Below are 19,027 nucleotides of genomic sequence, written 5' to 3'. Positions count from 1 at the left end.
GTGTGTGAATAAAACTATTTGAGCCATGAAAGTGAAAAAAGTGCTGTACAAAACCGTGACTCTTTACCACAGCAAAAGACAAAGTTTAAATCTGTCACCTGGACAAATCGTCGCAGGATTTTGTTGACATTTGACGGATTTAAGCTTCGTCTTTTGCTCTGGATCAGATCTGGACGACTGAAGGACGACAAAGACATCGACTGGATTTCTTAAACATTCTCCAGGTGACCTTTGACCTTTTCCTACAGTACAACATACACGATATTTAGAATTAATGTAGAGTTAAAAATCTCTCTGCCCGTCAGATCCTCTCAGTCTTTAATGCCGTTTAAGACTAGACTGAAAACGCACCTCTCCTCCCTGGTATTTAACACTACACAGGACATATGTGTTTTGTTTTCTTTTTATGTGAAGCACTTTGTTCGTCTGAAGTCGTTTTAAATGTGTTTTATAATAGCCCTGTCGCGGTAACACATGTGTAAACTCCATATTATATCGCTACAGAGAAATATCACCATAAACGATAATATTGAAACCACTTTGTCACTAATTAAGATTTAAATAACGCAGGATAATCTCAGTAAACCATTTTTAAATAGACTGTTTCATTAAAAGACATGATAAACAGCAGAAAGTACGAATATTTAGCCACAAAAGGAACGTATTTACTCCTCTACAGCTCAAATCTTATTACATTCGAACAAAAATACCAAAAACGCCACACACAAAGAAAAATATTCATGATGAATACTCAGCCCCAAAATATACTGTTCCAGCTTGGGTTTTTTTGGAGTTTTTAGTTGCCAAGATGGAAAGTCTGAGGACAGGGGGCGCTGTGGGGCAGTGGCTCTTGCAGGAGGAGGGTCTGAGGACAGGGGGCGCTATGGGGCAGTTGTTCCTGCAGGAGGAGGGTCTGAGGACAGGGGGCGCTATGGGGCAGTTGTTCCTGCAGGAGGAGGGTCTGAGGACAGGGGGCGCTATGGGGCAGTTGTTCCTGCAGGAGGAGGGTCTGAGGACAGGGGGCGCTGTGGGACACGTCTCCATTTGCTTGTTTTCTGTTGATTAATTTTTGTTTGTTTCTTTTTCATTGTTGATTTTCAAACTTTCTGTTGGTTAAATCAATTCTCATGTTCAGCCCAAAGAGGCGATGCTGCTGTTGTGATTTTGAGCTTTACAAAAATAAATTTAATTGAATTTAATTGAACAATGAGTCATTATCGTGAGTTCTACACTGATCCCAAACAGAACACACTGCTGCTGTGTCCTTGTGCAAGACGCTTCACCATGTTTGCTATTTTTAAAAGATGTGTGACAGAAAGATTAGTGTTTGGACTGGCAGATGGCGCAGATTGGCAGCCTCTTTTCCATCTGTCCACCCCAGGGCAGCTGTGGCTGGACTGGAGTCTGGAGTGGACTGTCCAGCAACAGAAATAAGACAGTATTTTTTTTATGTAATTTCCAAGTAGTTCAGACGTGGAAAAAGCTGTAATTTGTTGCGTTTTTGCTCGGTATTTTACCTCAAACTTCAATTCCAAATCGTGTTATGTTTAGAAGTGAAAGTGCAGCAGCTTTTGCAAAGAAAAGACCAATTATATAAATAAACTTGAATTAAATGGAATAATTATCAGAGCTTGACACGTTTAACCGTGCATTCACACTTACCTCAGGTCACTTCTACCTCTCTTACTCATGAAAACGTAAAAAAAAATATAATAATCCAATGAAATCCAGTGAAATGTAAACCCGATGAAGACTCTACGTTCACATTTATACCATTTATTAAACTGTATTTGTGCAAAACATATTACTCCATCATATTTTAAACAAACCTATCTTAAACGCAGTAACTTTGTCAAAACATCTGGTTCTTTTTTTGCGTTCCGCTCTTTCACTTCCTCCTTTCGTTTCCCTGCAGCCCTCTTCACTGTACATTAAAAATATGGCTAGGACCTGTAGCGTATTGAGTCGGAGTCGGACACGGCGGTGGTTTTACCTAAGGCACGAGGAGTCTAAAGCACAGGGACTCATCGGGGTCACAGAGGGCTATAGGACGGAGGAATATATTCACAGCAGTTTTTTTCTGCGTTAATCATGTGAAACAGGACAATACCACATAGAAATATAAAAGAGGTGAACAAACAGAAGTGTGCATTTTATGGAAGGTCAAAGCCTCTAAAACCTACACGGCCAGACGAAGGTTTGGACACACATTCTCGTTCAAGGTTTTGCTTTATTTTTACTATTTCCTACATGTTATATAAACACAGAAGACATTAGATATATGACGTAGGATTTATGGAATTTTTTAGTTAAGAAAAAATGTTTAATAATTATAAAATACAGTGTAAGAACTATTTTTATATATATATTTTTTATATTCAAATCCCAAAATTTCCACGCTTTGCTTTGTTGAAAAATATTTAGAAGAGATTTTTCTTACTTTTTTCTTTACTAAATAATTCCATAAATCTTCCTTCATATATTTGTTGTCTTCTGTGTGTATATAAAATGTAGAAAGTAGTAAAAAAAAATGAAAAAAAGCATTGAATATGAAGGTTATGTCCAAACTTTTGACTGGTGCCGTTTAAACATAAACTACCAGTCAAAAGTTTGGACACACCCGCTCATTCTGTGTTTTTATTTTTTTATTTTTACAACTTTCTACATTTTATACACACACAGAAGACATCAAATATATAAAAGAAGATTTATAGAATTATTTAGTAAAGAAAAAAGTGAAAAACAACTCTACTAAATATTTTTCGACAAAGGAAAGGGTGGAAATTTTGGGGATTTGAATACAAAAAAATGTATTTAAAAATATTTCTTACACTGTATATGGTCATTATTAAACATTTTTTTCTTTACTAAAAAATTCCATAAATCTTACGTCATATATTTAATGTCTTCTGTGTGTGTATAATATGTAGAAAGCAGTAAAAATAAAGAAAAAACAACACTGAGCGAGAGAGTGTGTCCAAACTTCAGCCTGGTCGTGTCTCATTTCATATCTATTTTACAAAATGTTCCCATAGGCACAATATATCCACATTTGGCTTTTGTCCATATCGATCCAGCCTGAGTAGTGGTGCCTACACGAGCGCTGTCCCGAGACCTTAAAGTGTCGTAGAAGTCGCCTCTCACGGCCTGTATGTCTTGATGACGTCTTTGATGGGTCTCCTGCAGATGGGGCAGCAGGCGTTCATTTGTCTTTTGAGCTTGAGCCCGCACTCGTTGCAGAGACACATGTGACCGCACGTGTAGATGACAGTGTCCACCTCCTGGTCGAAGCAAATGGTGCACTCCCCGTTTTTGCCACCAGGAGGCAGCTCCGGGACGGCCATGGTGGGCGAGACCTGAGGACTGAGGGGGGAGCTGGGGGCTGTCACTGGGAGAAGAGAAGGGAAAACATGAGTAGGATTAAGATGTTCTCCTGCGTAACATTATGGGGTTTAATACAGAAAACATTATGCTCAATGAACTTATCCTGTTACAGATCTGAGTCAAAGGCAGCCACTGTACAGGAAGCGTCTTGCGTAATAGAATTTCCACCACTGTCTTTGTGAAATGTTACTGGAACTTTACTATTTTAAATGTGAATCTTGTGTGAGTCAGCGTTAAACAACTTGGAGCCGCGCTTTAAACTCACAGACTGTGCAAAGAAGTGGCGTCACCCACAGCGTTCGGGTCCAGTCAAATGAAGCTAATCGAGGCTAGCAGTTTTGGCGGCCAATTTTGGAGCAGAGTTTTATATTTGGAAGTATCATAGCAACCAAAGAGCCAATCAGAAGCGAGGCTGTTGAAAGTAACGCCGCTTTTGCACCCACACCACTGGTTTAGCAGAGAGCGAGCGCTTAGCAACGCCGTCAATCAAACCTGTTGCTAAGGCTAACAGGAGCGACCTCAAGGAAATACGCCGCCTGATTTGTCTGTTATCAACTCTGTAGCGTCGGATGCTATCGCCGCCGACAGACTCTACGGTTGCGGACTTTTCATTACCGTAACTCCGCAACCAATCGTGCTTCATGTAAATTCAAAATGGCGTCTCAAAGTGGAGGCATGAGGCTCTTTAAATATGTTACTGTCATTATGGTAATGCGCTTACGTTGTGCCTCGAAGACGACCAATCAGAGCGCATCAAAGGAAAAATAAAGATGGCTATGTGAAACAGAGGAAGTTGTGTGAAAAAAGGCAAAAGTACATGCTGATACTTCTTTTAACATGATTTTTATGGCTCAAAAAAGAAAAAAAAAACGTCTAGGCGAGATATGATGGTCTATAATCTGCTCAGTCCTTAAAGAGCCTCATGCCTCTGCTTTGAGATGCTTGAATTTACATAATTGCACAATTGGTTGCGGAGTTACGGTAATGGAAAGTCCACAACCGCGAGTCTATCGAGCCATGCTAAAACTATAGCATCTGACGCTATAGGATTAATGTTCATATCTTGATTTACAGACACAATCGGGAAATAAAAACCCCAGGATCACGTAGAGCGGGTTAATACGAACATTTAAGAACAAAATGACCGCCCATGCTCACTTTCTATTTGGAACACGACACCTAGCGCGTTAGCTATGTCCATTTATACAAACAGTCTACGGTTAAACTGCAAAACGCTCGGCTCCTGCGCTGTTACCACGACTACAAACTGAAATGTGTCGCGTGTGATTGCGAAAAGCCTGTTCACCGTCTGCAAATGTCTCAAATATCAAGTTATTTCTGCGTTTTAAATTAAACTAGTCCCCGCTTTCTACTCAGAGCCGTCGAGCGTTTGTTTTTACCCATTGCTATGGTGATGTCATGAGAGCAGTGATACAGAATGTGATTTAACCGTTGCCGGAACTACTTGCGAGTTATGCAGAATTAACACGCGGCAGTCATTCATCAGAACTCTCACCAGCCGTGGTATAATGAATAAAAATGTACACATTCATGCCGCTGTGAGCTTAAAATTCCACCAGCTTCATTAGATTTATTCACAAAGACGTTCATTTTTTCGCATCGTATTTCAAAAAGTCACACACAGAAACCGTAAAACCAAACTTGGATTCAGATCATTTGATGTTGATCTTGTGATTGCGCGTCTCACCCAAAGACGACTCCGAGGCCGAGGACGAGCGGTTCACGCTGAAGGCCAGGTCTGAGTCGCTGTCGTCTGGGCTGCTGCTCTGGGACGGGCTGGGCAGGGGGCTCGGCTGCAGAGTCCCTGTGGCACCGGGCAGGTCGTGAGCGTTAAAACATGATCATGACACAAAAAAAATAACAGTTGTGATGTGTCCTTGAACCAACCAGAAAGAGCTCTGCATGTAAAGATAAGACGCAGAGCTAAATGAGTTAGATTTGGTCTGCATTTTTGTACTTTTACAGCGCTTTTCATCTTTTTGTGAGCGTGGCATTGGGAAATTTAAAACATATCAAGTGAATGTCTTGTGTTGGTATAAGTGTGGATAATATTACATTTGAGAAATAAACACGATAGTTCTGAAAAAGGGCAAATTAAGGTCTGATATCCATCTGGTCCAAGTCATTTTTCTGTTTTTTCGTCTTATCTCCTCGTCACTCGTCTGGTGTTGGACGCTGACCCGGGTTGGATCTGGCAGTAGTGACTAGTGTAAACTGTAAACCACTGTGAGCGAATAATCGATGGCGGTCAGAGGGAAAGATGGCGCCGATTGGTCTCGCTCCCATCAGTCTGCCCCGGGGCGACTGTGACTACAATAGTTTCTTACCAACACGACTATGGAACAAAGCACGAACTTGTACAGCTTCTTTAATCTACTATTAAGTAATAAAACAGCCGTAAAAGACCCATTCATAGAAATTTTGGGGCCAAGAATCCTCACATGGGCCCCCCTTTAATGTAAATGAATACGATAAAGATCAAATTCTGGGCCCCTAAAACCCTCAGGCCTGAGACAACAGACGCCTTTGTCCCTCCCTCTGTCTACGCCCCATGTCCTAAAGACGCCTCAAAGAAAGTACAGCTACAAATCTGCACCGCCTCTTTCCACATTTGTCCAGTCTTACCCAGTATTCTGACCCTGTTGACGGCTCCGTGGAGGGTGAAGAAGGCCCAGAGCACCTGAGAGGAGTCCACGCAGAGCAGACGGCCCCGCCCCGCTCCGTTGATGGCGTGATGCACTTCTCCGGTGGACAGCAGACTGAAGCTCAGCACGTCTCCGGAGCAGGGGATGGGGATGCCTCTGTGGACGACCCAGTATTCTTTACGGTCCAGCAGCAGCTCCGGATCAGCCGGCAGGTCCGCGGCGTGCAGACTCGCGGGGTCACATGACGTCAAACCGAACAGCAGCGCTCCGAAGTATGGCAGGCCTAAGTGACCCACCTCCACGTAAATAGTCTCCCCCACGTGAAGGGGCCGGTCACCGAAGACGAGAGTCCGACTGCTGTCCAGAAAGTGTATGCACGCGGCCAAGCGATCGGCCGACAGGATCACGTCGGAGCCGCGGATCGGGTGAAAGTGCAAGTCGTTGTCCAGCGGGGCGGGGAGGCCGGGGCGGACCACCCTGGAGGCAGCGGGTGCAGAGGAGGGAGTGGAGGTAGAGGAAGTGGTGGAACAGCAGGGGATCAGCTGCGTGTAGTTGTTGAGCTGGAGGTCGGCCATCTTGGCGGCGGCGGCTTGGTTGTTCTCCAGCTGATTGTTGTTGTAGTTGGCCGAGTCGTGGCTAGTCTGGGGCAGATAGGCACTGAGTCGGGCCGTGCTCAGGCAGCTCGGCCCCACGCTCTCAGCAAACGTGCTTTCTGCGGCAGAGAAAATAAAAAAACGACTTTGTGACGTCAGGTAATCAGCCCCACACTGAGATTATAACAGTTTAGCGACATCCCCCCCCCCCCCCCCCCCCCCGACTGACGCCTATAAAACTGCTCTAAATGTTTGTACAGTCTGTGTCGACATTAACTGAGCTCATATCAATATTATTTTTATGGAAAATTATTTAAATTGGCCTCACAGAAACTATTACCCATCATTGCCTTTGATTAAAGTCTGTATTAGCATTAGCATGTTAGCATCACCAGGTCCTGTCCGGTTGCTTCTTTATCGTTTTGTTGCTGAGTAGCGCTGAAATGAACACACGGGTAAAGATTATGCAGTAGGCAGGGAGCTGTGGGTGAGTCAGGGGTCAGAGGTCAGAGGTCAGAGGTTAGGTAGTGAGGGTCAGACAGAGGACAGGGAGCTGTGCGTGGACGTCTCTCACAAAATGTTAAACACTACACGAATAAAATGAACACTTCACCAGAGACATGTTTGTGTCTCAATACTAATGCTAATGCTAATGCTAACTTTGAGGCATAATAAACACTAAAACAACACCACAAACTGAAGTAAACTACATATAAAAACAGTTCATATTATTCATTTAAATTTTAATAGGTCGATTATTTTATATTTGAGACTTTTAATCAAAGTTAGCATTAGCTTTGAGGCACAGTGAAGTAGCTAGCGTGCTTTTGTGTGCGGAGCCTGTTGCCTAAATGAACAAAACAGCAGCGTTCACACTCTTAAAGTTTTTTTGTCTGTTCTTTTCTGGATTATTTGGGCCCTAGGACAAAAATAAATTCTCCAGAAGAAAACACCTTAATGGCGCTGGTCACTAAGTTGTTACCGTAGTTTTTGTAGTGCAGTTTTAACCCTGTGTGGGGCTTAACACATTAGAAATATAAATATAAGTAAAAATAACATGATATACACATATGTAGTTAAATGTTCCATGGTCCTCCCTGTGCATCTTATTCAGGTTTATGTTCTGGCTGTTTATCTTAAAGTAGTGATAGTACATGCAGATATAGAGCAGTGGTCCCTGTTGGACCCATGATACATTCCTTTATTACTATTTCTAGTGATGCTGAGACGGCCCCGTGCACTGGCCCCTCACCAAAAGCTCCTGGGATCTGCCGCCTTGACCAAACATGGTCAAAGCTCCTGTCAAACTGAGAATAAACACTGCCATTGAGTACGAGAGCACTCCTCAGCTGAAATAGTGATTCAAATGACGATAAGAATAATAAAACATGAAGATATATGAGACAAGGAACTATGATCAATATCCCTCTCTCAGTCTGTATTAGACTGGTCTCTGCTGAAGGAGATAATGTGGACCAGCAGTACATCTGTCTTTGCTGCTGTGGATCTTTACACACGACTGGCCTCAGAAGTCTTTGCTTAAATTAGCTTCAAATGGCTTGTCTCTATAAAAAATAAATTCTCTGGATTTCAAGGCTGTCTAAGCCCTGTCCATACGTGACACTAGAAAGATTGCCGTATCTGTTTGTTTAGTTTTACACTGACAGGTCGCCTCTTAATCCCAGGACAAACTATAAATCTTACCCAGCAGTGTGACCTCCTGAGTGATGCCGTAAATGTCTATAATGGCCCACAGCGGACAGCCGACGCTGAGGCCGCAGTGGAACAGGATGGGCTCTCCATCACTGATGCTGTAGAAAACTCGCCCGTGGCGATCGGCCCAGAATGACAGTACATTGTCTTTTAAAGCCAGTCTTTCAGGCAGGGCCTTTGCCCAGTACCCGGGCCGGGTCACGAGGTCAGGGCAGGCGTACTTGGGGATGTCTGTAGCCACAAGTTCATTAGGGTCAAGGCTGGTGAAACCAAACCTGAGAGCTCCACTCCAACCTGTGTGTACCCCCGTTAAACGAAGACGGACCTGCAACAAATCAGAAAAACGACGTGACCACAGACGTAGAAGAGAATTACAGCATGAAGTAAACATTTTATTCTTATAGATTTGATAAAGTTAAAAATGGATAAGGTTAAGGTCTGTTTCTGCACAGTATCACAGCATCAGTTTAGTCTGTTCATATCTGTGAAAGAGAAAAGCCACAGAGTAAACTCCGCACACTGATCTGTGAGGGGTTTTCACAGGACAGAGGACTGTTCAGGCTCTAAGTGGTTAAAGTTATGACCAGTGGTGAACTAGTGATAAGTGATCTACACATGAAGTAATCTCTGAAGGATGTTTGTTTGTGGAGCTGAGAGTTATAAACAGTGACTCATACCTTCTCATAGAGATGGATGGGTCTGTGGCTGAACGTGATGCCGTTACAGAAGCTGTTTTTACGCGTGGCTCGTCGTAGCTGCCCGTCCAGCCGGATGTTTTTTCCTTTGACGTGAGGATGAAACCGCGGTGACTCCAGATTAATGTTGACCGGAGGAGCGGAGGTCCTTCTCTCCACACCCGCGCCATTGTTGGGCAGAGTGTAGTACTGCCTGTTGGCCACCGGGCGGGGTTGCAAAGTTGAGTCTGCACAAAGAATAGAACGCAAATAATTTATGAGAGACAAGTTAGGACACTATCAAAGCTGCGATTGAGCCGATCAACAGAAATAGAGGCGTTCTCTGTGTGGTATGTACAAACTAGGGCTGTTTTTATAACTGAAGACAAGGTCAAAATAGCAGCTTCAGTGGTGCCAGCTGTTGGAAAGACACAAACATATCGACACACTATAACTTGTTCGCGAGTGGTCCGTGACAGTTGGTTTAGAGGGCAGGGTCCAGTTATGTAAAGAAGCCGCGAGGTCTGAGGCACTTCCTTTCCCACAGCGACGGTGAACAGACATCCAACAAACGTAACCCACATTCGGTGTTAACGTAACGAAATCCACTTCAGTCCTGACCGCTGCCATGTGGGACAAGTACGTGAACACTTTGACTATTTACTTAAGTCGTGTTTATGATGGCGGCGATATAAGCAGAGGTGGATTTTTTCAGGGTTCTGTAAATATTTACCCCAAACAAACATATGCTAAAATACTGAACCTATTTCTTTGTTTGATTTGAGTAATATTAGCATCGGTTTGGCTGATATAAAATCTGCCTTATGTATATGGACTATACACAGTTTGGCCTGCAGCATAAACACTCGCTCAATCGCTCCTTTCTTCATAAACGTACGGCGAGGAAACGGTCAAATAAAACTCTAATCTTCAGTCACATCTTTCCAGAATGTCCACGTCCTGCTTAAGCAAAGACTGATCTGATGAGGATTTGATGCAGAAATCATTCAAGATGGACGCACACACTTTTTTTAATACAGATTCAAAATGGAGGGAACGGTTTTCATGTTGTTGTCCGGCAGCGCGACACTGAAACAAGTCTGTGTGCGTGCGCCAGAGCCCGTGTTTACGTCTGCGTTTAAATGTATTGTGATGTTGGTGCAAGCGATAACTCAGTCAAATGTTCCATAGTACATTTCCCACATTAGACATTATCACTGATTAAATTCTAAACTGTGAAGCAGCATCTGTAACATCTGTAAAATCTCAGATGACGTGCCCCCAGCGTGTACTCGGGGAATATAGTTTTTCAGAAAAGTGAAAGCTATGAAAAGAGCGGCGCGGTTGGGAGTCTCTTCGTGTTATTAGATGGGGCTCGATGTCAAGCGGCCTAACTATATACAGACACTTTCCAAACCACGTGCCGCGGGATGGACACAAACACGTTTCTTTCTCAGCTTTGATGCTTTTTTAAGATGTTCATTAAATACATAGCGGCCCAGTGACGATGTGATGAGACGGAGATACCCCAGCCCCAAGATAAACACTGCCCTGTATGGATGGATGGATGGATGGATGGACGGACTTGGTCAAAAACAGCCTGTTGAAGCAGCTAAAAGAAAGATCTGAACTTTGCATTTACGCACATTTTACATAACCACAGACTGAAGATGGAAAGTGATGTAATCTCTTTTTGTCTGGATGGACGCCAGGATGAAAGAGGAAGCTGTTAAAATACAATCATAAGACTTCATGAGACTTATTTAGGAATCACGGGTCACTGACAAGAGATGCAAACTCCAGATAATCTTTATTTTACACTCGTTTCAGTTCTGGTTCTGTCTAATGTATCTGCAGTGACTGGAGCGTTGATTTTTCACACATTTATCTGGGCGTGGGGAGGCCTCAGAGAAATAACTTGGTTTCTATCTCCTGTAATACTATTTTTAGCAGAGACATATAATCATCTCATACACTCAGCTCAGACGCTGTATTGTTGGAGATATATTGCTTTTAAACAGAGCGCACCAAGGAGGATTTTTCTATCAGTTTCTTGTTAATTGAAACCATCTCGAGCTGAAGCTGCAGGGCCTGAGCTGCCAGGACTCTCTGCTCCTCTGTGACTAACAGGGCTCCGTCCAAATCCTACGTCAGCTGGCGCTAGTGGCAGGAACCACATCATTTCACCTTGTGGATTCCCCCGGCGGCTCTCCAGCGAGTGGGTGGTGTAAATCAGTGATATTGAAGTGATATAAGGCATTAGTTTTCAGGTAATGTGCTTCATAAGCTGAAACTGTAAAACATTTTAATTGCCAATTCTGCCTTTGTGAAGCACGTGGCACTTAACTAGATAATAATGCCAATTATGCATGGCACTGAAAAGATGTTATTTCTGGCAACAAGCGACGAAGTGGCAGCAACTTAACAAGTGTGGTGCCAGCGCGCTGCGAGCAGAACCATAGACATCAGTGCAGAGAATACTCTTGTTTCATATTTTGGCTGATGAAGTCGTCTCTTCAGCTCGTTGGGCCTCAGCTTAAACAATAAAACACTGTCACTGTAACACACTGTAACACACTGTGTGCACACTGTAACACACTGTAACACACTGTAACACACTGTAACACACTGTGTGCACACTGTAACACACTGTAACACACTGTAACACACTAACACACTGTAACACACTGTGTGCACACGGACGATACACGGTTTAGTTTAAAATCAATGTCACTTTAGCAGGTAGAAAAACTTCAGTGTGTGAACATGTCCCTGTGTGAACATGCTCCTGTGTGAACATGCTCCTGTGTGAACATGCTCCTGTGTGAACATGCTCCCTGCCCTGTGTGAACATGTCCCTGTGTGAACATGTCCCTGTGTGAACATGTCCCTGTGTGAACATGCTCCTGTGTGAACATGCTCCCTGCCCTGTGTGAATGTGCTCCTGTGTGAACATGTCCCTGTGTGAACATGCTCTGTGTGAACATGTCCCTGTGTGAACATGCTCTGTGTGAACATGTCCCTGTGTGAACATGCTCCCTGCCCTATGTGAATATGCTCATGTGTGAACATGCTCAGTGTGAACATGCTCCCTGCCTTGGGTGAATGTGCTTCTGTGTGAACATGCTCCTATGTGAACATGCTCCTGTGTGAACATGATCCTGTGTGAATATGCTCTATGTGAACATGCTCTGTGTGAACATGCTCCCTGCCCTGTGTGAATGTGCTTCTGTGTGAACATGCCCCTATGTGAACATGCTCCTGTGTGATCATGCTTCCTGCCCCGTGTGAATGTGCTTCTGTATGAACATGCTCTGTGTGAACATGTCCCTGTGAGAACATGCTCCCTGCCCTGTGTGAACTTCTCTGTGTGAACATGTCCCATGCTACTGTGTGAACATGATCCTGTGCGAACATGCTATGTGTGAACATGCTCCGTGTGAATATGCTCCCTGCCCTGTGTGAACTTCTTCTGTGTGACCATGTCCCTGTGTGAACATGCTCCTGTGTGAACATGATCCTGTGCGAACATGCTCTATGTGAACATGCTCTGTGTGAACATGCTCCCTGCCCTGTGTGAATGTGCTTCTGTGTGAACATGCTCTGTGTCAACATGTCCCTGTGTGAACATGCTGTGTGAATATGCTCTGTGTGAACATGCTCCTGTGTGTACATGCTCCTGTGTGCACATGCTCCGTGTCAACATGTCCCTGTGTGAACATGCTGTCTGTGTGACATGTCCCCGTGTGCACATGCTGTCTGTGTGACATGTCCCCGTGTGCACATGCTGTCTGTGTGACATGTCCCCGTGTGCACATGCTGTCTGTGTGACATGTCCCCGTGTGCACATGCTGTCTGTGTGACATGTCCCCGTGTGCACATGCTGTCTGTGTGACATGTCCCCGTGTGCACATGCTGTCTGTGTGACATGTCCCCATGTGCACATGCTCTCTGTGTGACATGTCCCCATGTGCACATGCTCTCTGTGTGACATGTCCCCATGTGCACATGCTCTCTGTGTGACATGTCCCTATGTGCACATGCTCTCTGGTTCACGCTCCGCTGCGCCGCGGCAGAGGCGCGTTGTGCGCGCGGGGAGGATGAACACGAGCCGTGTGTATCGTGTCCCTTTCACATACCGTCCGCGTGTGTGTTTCAAACGGAGCCAAAGGTCCGATATGAGCCGCATGTCTCACCTATTAATGGCTTCGGTGTCGCGTTCCCCATTATTTCCAGAAATCCGTTGCACCGGTGGGCAACTTATATCCGATTGACGCGTCCGTGTTTCCATCCATGTATCACGGAGCCGTCCTCGTGCACGTCTCCCGGTGCGGCTCGTGCTCTCATCTCCAGCTCAGAGATGGACGCGCTCGTCTTTAATGTCAAACCCAAACCACAGCGACAAGCGGACACCTCCAACTGGCGCACAGCGACCCCTCCTCTCCCAGTGAAGCTCCCCCACTGCACAGCTTTAAAGACACAGAGCAGGCTCCCGCTCACGAGCACGTCTGAAACACTCTGAAACACGCTGAAACAGTGTGAAACAGTCTGAGACAGTGTGAAACACTCTGAGACAGTGTGAAACACCCTGAAATACTCTGAAACAGTGTGAAACAGTGTGAGACAGTGTGAAACACCCTGAAACAGTGTGAAACACTCTGAAACAGTGTGAAACAGTCTGAAACAGTGTGAAACACTCTGAAACAGTGTGAAACAGTCTGAAACAGTGTGAAACACCCTGAAACACTCCAAAACAGTCTGAAACAATGTGAAACACTCCGAAACAGTCTGAAACACCCTGAAACTGTCTGAAACACCCTGAAAAAGTCTGAAACACCCTGAAACAGTCTGAAACAGTGTGAAACACCCTGAAATAGTGTGAAACACTCTGAAACAGTCTGAAACACCCTGAAATAGTGTGAAACACTCTGAAACAGTCTGAAACACTCTGAAACAGTCTGAAACACTCCAAAACAGTCTGAAACACTCCAAAACAGTCTGAAACACTCCAAAACAGTCCAAAACAGTCCAAAACAGTCTGAAAGAGTCTGAGACACTCTGAAACACCCTGAAAAATCTGAAACACGCTGAAACACTCTGAAACACACTGAAACACCCTCCGAAACAGTCTGAAACAGTCTGAAACAGTCTGAAACAGTCTGAAACAGTCCGAAACACTCCGAAACACTCCGAAACACTCCGAAACACTCCGAAACACTCCGAAACACTCTGAGCTCAGGTCTGGTCACTGTGTGCTCCACTACGCACAGGAGGACAGGCTCTGCACACAGGACACAGCCCTTACACACTGTGTGAACACTGAACTGTCAGAGTGGATAAACCGTTCAAATCAAAGCCCCGGTACCAGAGCTTTGCACACAGGACAAAAGCTCAAAACACTCTGTTCCACCTTGTGATGTCATGAAGTGGCAGTTTCCAAGTGAACAGCTCCTTTTACCTTTAGTTCAGTCGAGATAAGTGGCAATTCCAGAGGCTGAAATGATCCAAATGATTCTAGAAATGAAGGTGTGTGGAGTTTAAAAACACAGTGGAGCACTTCCTGTATCACCACACGATGACATCACAAGGTGGAACAGAGTGTTTTCAGCTTGAGAAAAGAACTAAACCTAAATATGCAGGTTTTTTGTGTGTTAAACATGTGTGAATGAAACAAAACACAACTCCAGGTCTGTTTGTGGCGAGGAAACGACATTAGAACAGATCAGAAAATATCATAATATGGACCTTTAAGTAAAAAAAGAAAAAAAAAAATTGCATTATACATTTTTCCTGTTTAATAATCCGTATGAAGAATATAAAGGTATACGGTGAATGTAAAGTGCACATTCCTCAGAGCACAGTCACACAGTCTGATGTAAACGCTCCAGATCAGGGTCATTTTGGTGAAACGTTTGAGCTACATTTAAGGAAATAGGCCTCATTCTTCCCACCCTCATCCTTTACCCTCCCACGGCTCTGACGGCTCCTCTCAAGCTGTTTCCTGTCTTCTGGACCGCGGCGCTCGGAGACGCTGACCAGGGGGCTGCGGCGCTCGGGCTCTGCGTCCACACAACATTTAGACCCGACTAAAGTTACACAAACGCACATCGTTTAATGAAGGAAACACTCGTGGAGTTTCCCTGGTTTAACGCTGATCTGTATCACACAAGAGGAAATGTCCTTGTGGGCTTCCATAACCAGCTGCCAATTTGCACATGTTCAGTATGATTGTGTTTATGCAGTGGTGCCATTTCTAAACAGATATCTAGGTTATTTATTTTACAAAGACAGATTAATTGAGGTTTTAAAAATGTGCAGCTATATTGAAAAATTGAAAACAACACAATTATAAATCTGTGAATGGACAAAATAAAATAGTAACTGACATAGTAACATGGAGCCCCACAAATGTTTTGTTTTATTTTATTTATATATATATATATATATATATATATATATATATATATATATATATATATATATATATATATATATATATATATATATATTTTTTTATTTTTATTTTATATTTTTATTTTATTTTATATTATATATTTTTTTTATTTTATTTTTTTTTTTTTATTTTATTTTATATATATATTTTTTATTGTATTTTATTTACATTTTTTTTATTTATTTGTTTTTTATTTGTTATTTATTTATTTTATTTATATTTTTATTGTATTTTATTTATATTTTTATTGTATTTTATTTAAATTTTTTATTTATTAGTTTTTTATTTGTTATTTATTTATTTATTTAATTTTTGTATTTTTAATTTAATTTAATTTTTTTAAATTTTATTTTTGTTTGTTTGGTGTGGGCAGAAGCTGAAGTGACCTGTGCTTACCCTTAGTCTAATAAAACTATACTGCAAATGCACAGGTACGTGAGGAAATACATGTTATAGACGCTCAGAGCTCTTCACGGCTGTCAGCTTCCTGTTCTAGTAGAAATAATCAAAAATAATAAATGAAATAATAGTTTTTAAGTTTTAAATTGCTACAGCGACAGTGCTCATTTTCTCTCTCAAACCCACAGATGCAAAAATCTCATAGGTGCCACGATTATTACCATCGGGCGACATGTTTTTATTCTATGAGCTTGAGTCGTTTGAAATCTGAACAGTTTGAGGTCAAAGTGAAGCAGAAATACAATCCCCACTGCTGCTTTTTTTTTTTTTTTGGTTTGAGAAACTGGGGGATTAACACAGGAAGTGAAGATGAGTGTGCAATCAGCTCCCGGTAAACAAACCAGCGCCACAGAAACAAGTGCTGCTCCCCCGAGGTGAACTGCAGCTCCACACACACACACCACGGCCCGTTAATGAAGGAGTGATTCCTACTGCGATGATTTCACTCCAAAGGCATCATGGGTAACGCCGTCTACAGTTTGATCTGATTTAAACATCCTATACGGCTCAAAACTGACTCGTGTGAACTTTAAACCATGTCCTAACGCTGTTTCCTCGTCAAAAACAGACCTGGAGTTGTGTTTTGTTTCCTTTATTATTAATCTGTCTACATCTCCAAAGCTTGAAATGTTCTGTTCCACCTTGTGATGTCATCAAGTGGTAGTTTTCAAGTTAACAGCTCGTTTTAACTTTAGTTCAGTCGAGATAAGTGGCAATTCCAGGGGCTGAAATGATCCAAATGATTCAGGGGCCCTTTAAATGTTTGATAAATTGTATGATTTTTCTGAGTAAATGGGTCATTTATAAGGAAAAAATCGAATCTAATCTGATCTAATCTCTCCAGAGGCACTGACCTCCATTTTGGAAACATACAGATCTGCAGTTTGGTTTCAACATTTTGTCCTGAGACAGTTTAAGGATCATTCCAATCCAAAAATTACACATACAGTCAATGTTTATCTATTTATTTGACTGGAGCATTGCACAATAAACCAGACAGAACCAGATAAAAGCAGGTAGAACCGGACAGAACCAGATAAAACCAGACAGAACCAGACACAAGCAGACAGAACCAGATGAAACCGGACAGAACCAGATAAAAGCAGGCAGAACCGGACAGAACCAGATAGAACCAGACACAAGCAGACAGAACCAGATGAAACCGGACAGAACCAGATAGAACCAGACAGAAGCAGACAGAACCCAGCTGAAACCAGATAGAACCAAACAGAACCAGAGGAAACCAGACAGAACCAGGCAAAATCAGATAAAAGCAGGCAGAACCGGACAGAACCAGGTGAAACCAGATAGAACCAAACAGAACCAGACAAAACCAGACACCAGCAGACAGAACCAGATGAAACCAGACAGAACAAGACAGAACCAGGCAGAATCAGATAAAAGCAGGCAGAACCGGACAGAACCAGATAAAAGCAGGCAGAACCGGACAGAACCAAACAGAACAAGACAGAACCAGGCAGAATCAGACAAAAGCAGACAGAACCAGACAGAAGCAGATAGAACCAGACACAAGCAGACAGAACCAGCTGAAACCAGATAGAACCAAACAGAACCAGACAGAACCAGACAAAACCAGACACAAGCAGACAGATCTCAGCTCCTGAAAATGCGAATGGAGCAGTAAAACATGAAAACACCTCTAACTTTAGTTTGCAAGATAAGATATTTTTGTGCATTGGCCAAAGAGTTTTGCTCCACTTTCATTGCACATTCAGTCTTGACTAAAAATGTTAAAAATGAGACTCAAATAGAAACAGAATTCCATATTAGCTTTAAAAATCACTACAGGGGATTACTACGTTTAAACAGGATTAAAACAGCGACACAAACATGGCAGGCGGGTGGGAGTGCACGCCATTGTTAAAAATCTCTAGATGAACCTGTTAAGTGAAGACCTAAGCACTGCCTTAGCTCCTCCCACCAAAAAGCTCTGGCTCCGCCCCTGACAACAAACACAAAATATGCTCAAAATGTTCAATATAGCAAAGCCTCAGCAACAAATCCTCTCAGCAACAGTTCAGATGTTTTGTTTTTTTCCTCCACAACAAGACAAATACAATTATGTTGGTGATTAATTCATTGCCGGGTTTATTTTTCTCACATTTGCATAATGAGTGTGAAAAAGGCGCCTCATGAGATCACGTCTTGTTAACTATACGTCTTTTCACAGCATCATAAACACACAACTGCTCTTATCCAGTGCAATCATTTTACTAATGAATACTCACAGCACAGAAATGTCAATCTGATTCCTCCCACACCACGTCAAAGGCAGCGCAGCCAACTGAGCCGCGGGTACATGGCTCCTCCCACAGTGGCACATGGCTCCTCCTACGGTGTTTGTGTAATCGCTCAGTCGTCTACGTTTGAGCCATAAATCTGTCAACTGGACAAATCGTTGTAAGAGTGAAGATGATTTTGCTGATCATCCAAGCCGCTTCTTCAGTTCTGGTCAGATTCCTGCTGGACACTGTCTTATATCTGACTGAAGGGGGCGCTAACGACACTGAAACTCAAAATTAGATCTAGGTCTAGGTCTGTTGTGTTACCCTAAGTGAGCACTGTGCCTGAGTCCTACTTAGCATAGTCACTCAAACACAATGGCTGCTTACACACCTATTAGCATCCTGGCCCTAGCCATATTGTTCTATTTGTTATCTTTGTGTGCTTTGGGTCTGAGACTGGAGTTATAGATGGGGATAGATGTCTAAGGCCCTCATTCCTGTTCAACAAAGGATTATCTTTTCTAACAAAACTCCCTTCTTTAACTCTTCTCTCAAACCATTTCTTTTCTCTGGCTCAGATCTGTACCTCGCTGTCTTTAAAGGTTAACGTTGTGGACAATATATAAATGTAATATTGCTTACTTTCTTATAAAGGTGTAAAAGTGGCCATATATCATTGCCCTTTGATTATTACAGACCACTGATGTGATCACATTGTTCGATTTCCTGATGCAATCACACTGTTTGATTGTGCTTTAAATTTCTTATCTATAGAATATTAACTCCCACTGCTCGAGTAATACAAAACATTGGTGCAAGCTCGCCTTTTTTTAAACTC

At 42.9% G+C, this 19,027-nt stretch overlaps 1 protein-coding gene across 2 annotated transcripts in view; it reads right to left on the bottom strand.

Moving 5' to 3' along the window:
- Positions 1 to 1,760: 1,760 nt before the first annotated feature.
- neurl1b (neuralized E3 ubiquitin protein ligase 1B) overlaps positions 1,761 to 19,027 on the bottom strand; it is a 37,412-nt gene continuing 20,145 nt past the window's right edge. Inside the window, exons 1-6 of one of the 2 annotated variants that reach the window (XM_033974666.2) lie at positions 13,227 to 13,454; positions 9,034 to 9,278; positions 8,348 to 8,681; positions 6,031 to 6,762; positions 5,093 to 5,209; positions 1,761 to 3,388 (exon numbers count right to left, since the gene is read on the bottom strand). In XM_033974666.2, coding sequence (XP_033830557.1) covers positions 3,141 to 3,388; positions 5,093 to 5,209; positions 6,031 to 6,762; positions 8,348 to 8,681; positions 9,034 to 9,278; positions 13,227 to 13,257 — 1,707 coding nt within the window. In that variant the 5' untranslated portion in view covers positions 13,258 to 13,454 and the 3' untranslated portion in view covers positions 1,761 to 3,140. Of the gene's footprint in view, positions 3,389 to 5,092; positions 5,210 to 6,030; positions 6,763 to 8,347; positions 8,682 to 9,033; positions 9,279 to 13,226; positions 13,455 to 19,027 lie in introns of those variants that run through there. The other variant, XM_055224792.1, reaches the window with a different exon arrangement.

This window comes from Periophthalmus magnuspinnatus, chromosome 10, assembly GCF_009829125.3.
Source record: "Periophthalmus magnuspinnatus isolate fPerMag1 chromosome 10, fPerMag1.2.pri, whole genome shotgun sequence".
Lineage (NCBI taxonomy): Eukaryota > Metazoa > Chordata > Actinopteri > Gobiiformes > Gobiidae > Periophthalmus > Periophthalmus magnuspinnatus.
The sequence above is the reverse complement of the archived record's forward strand: the minus strand, read 5'-3'. Positions and strand labels throughout refer to the sequence as shown.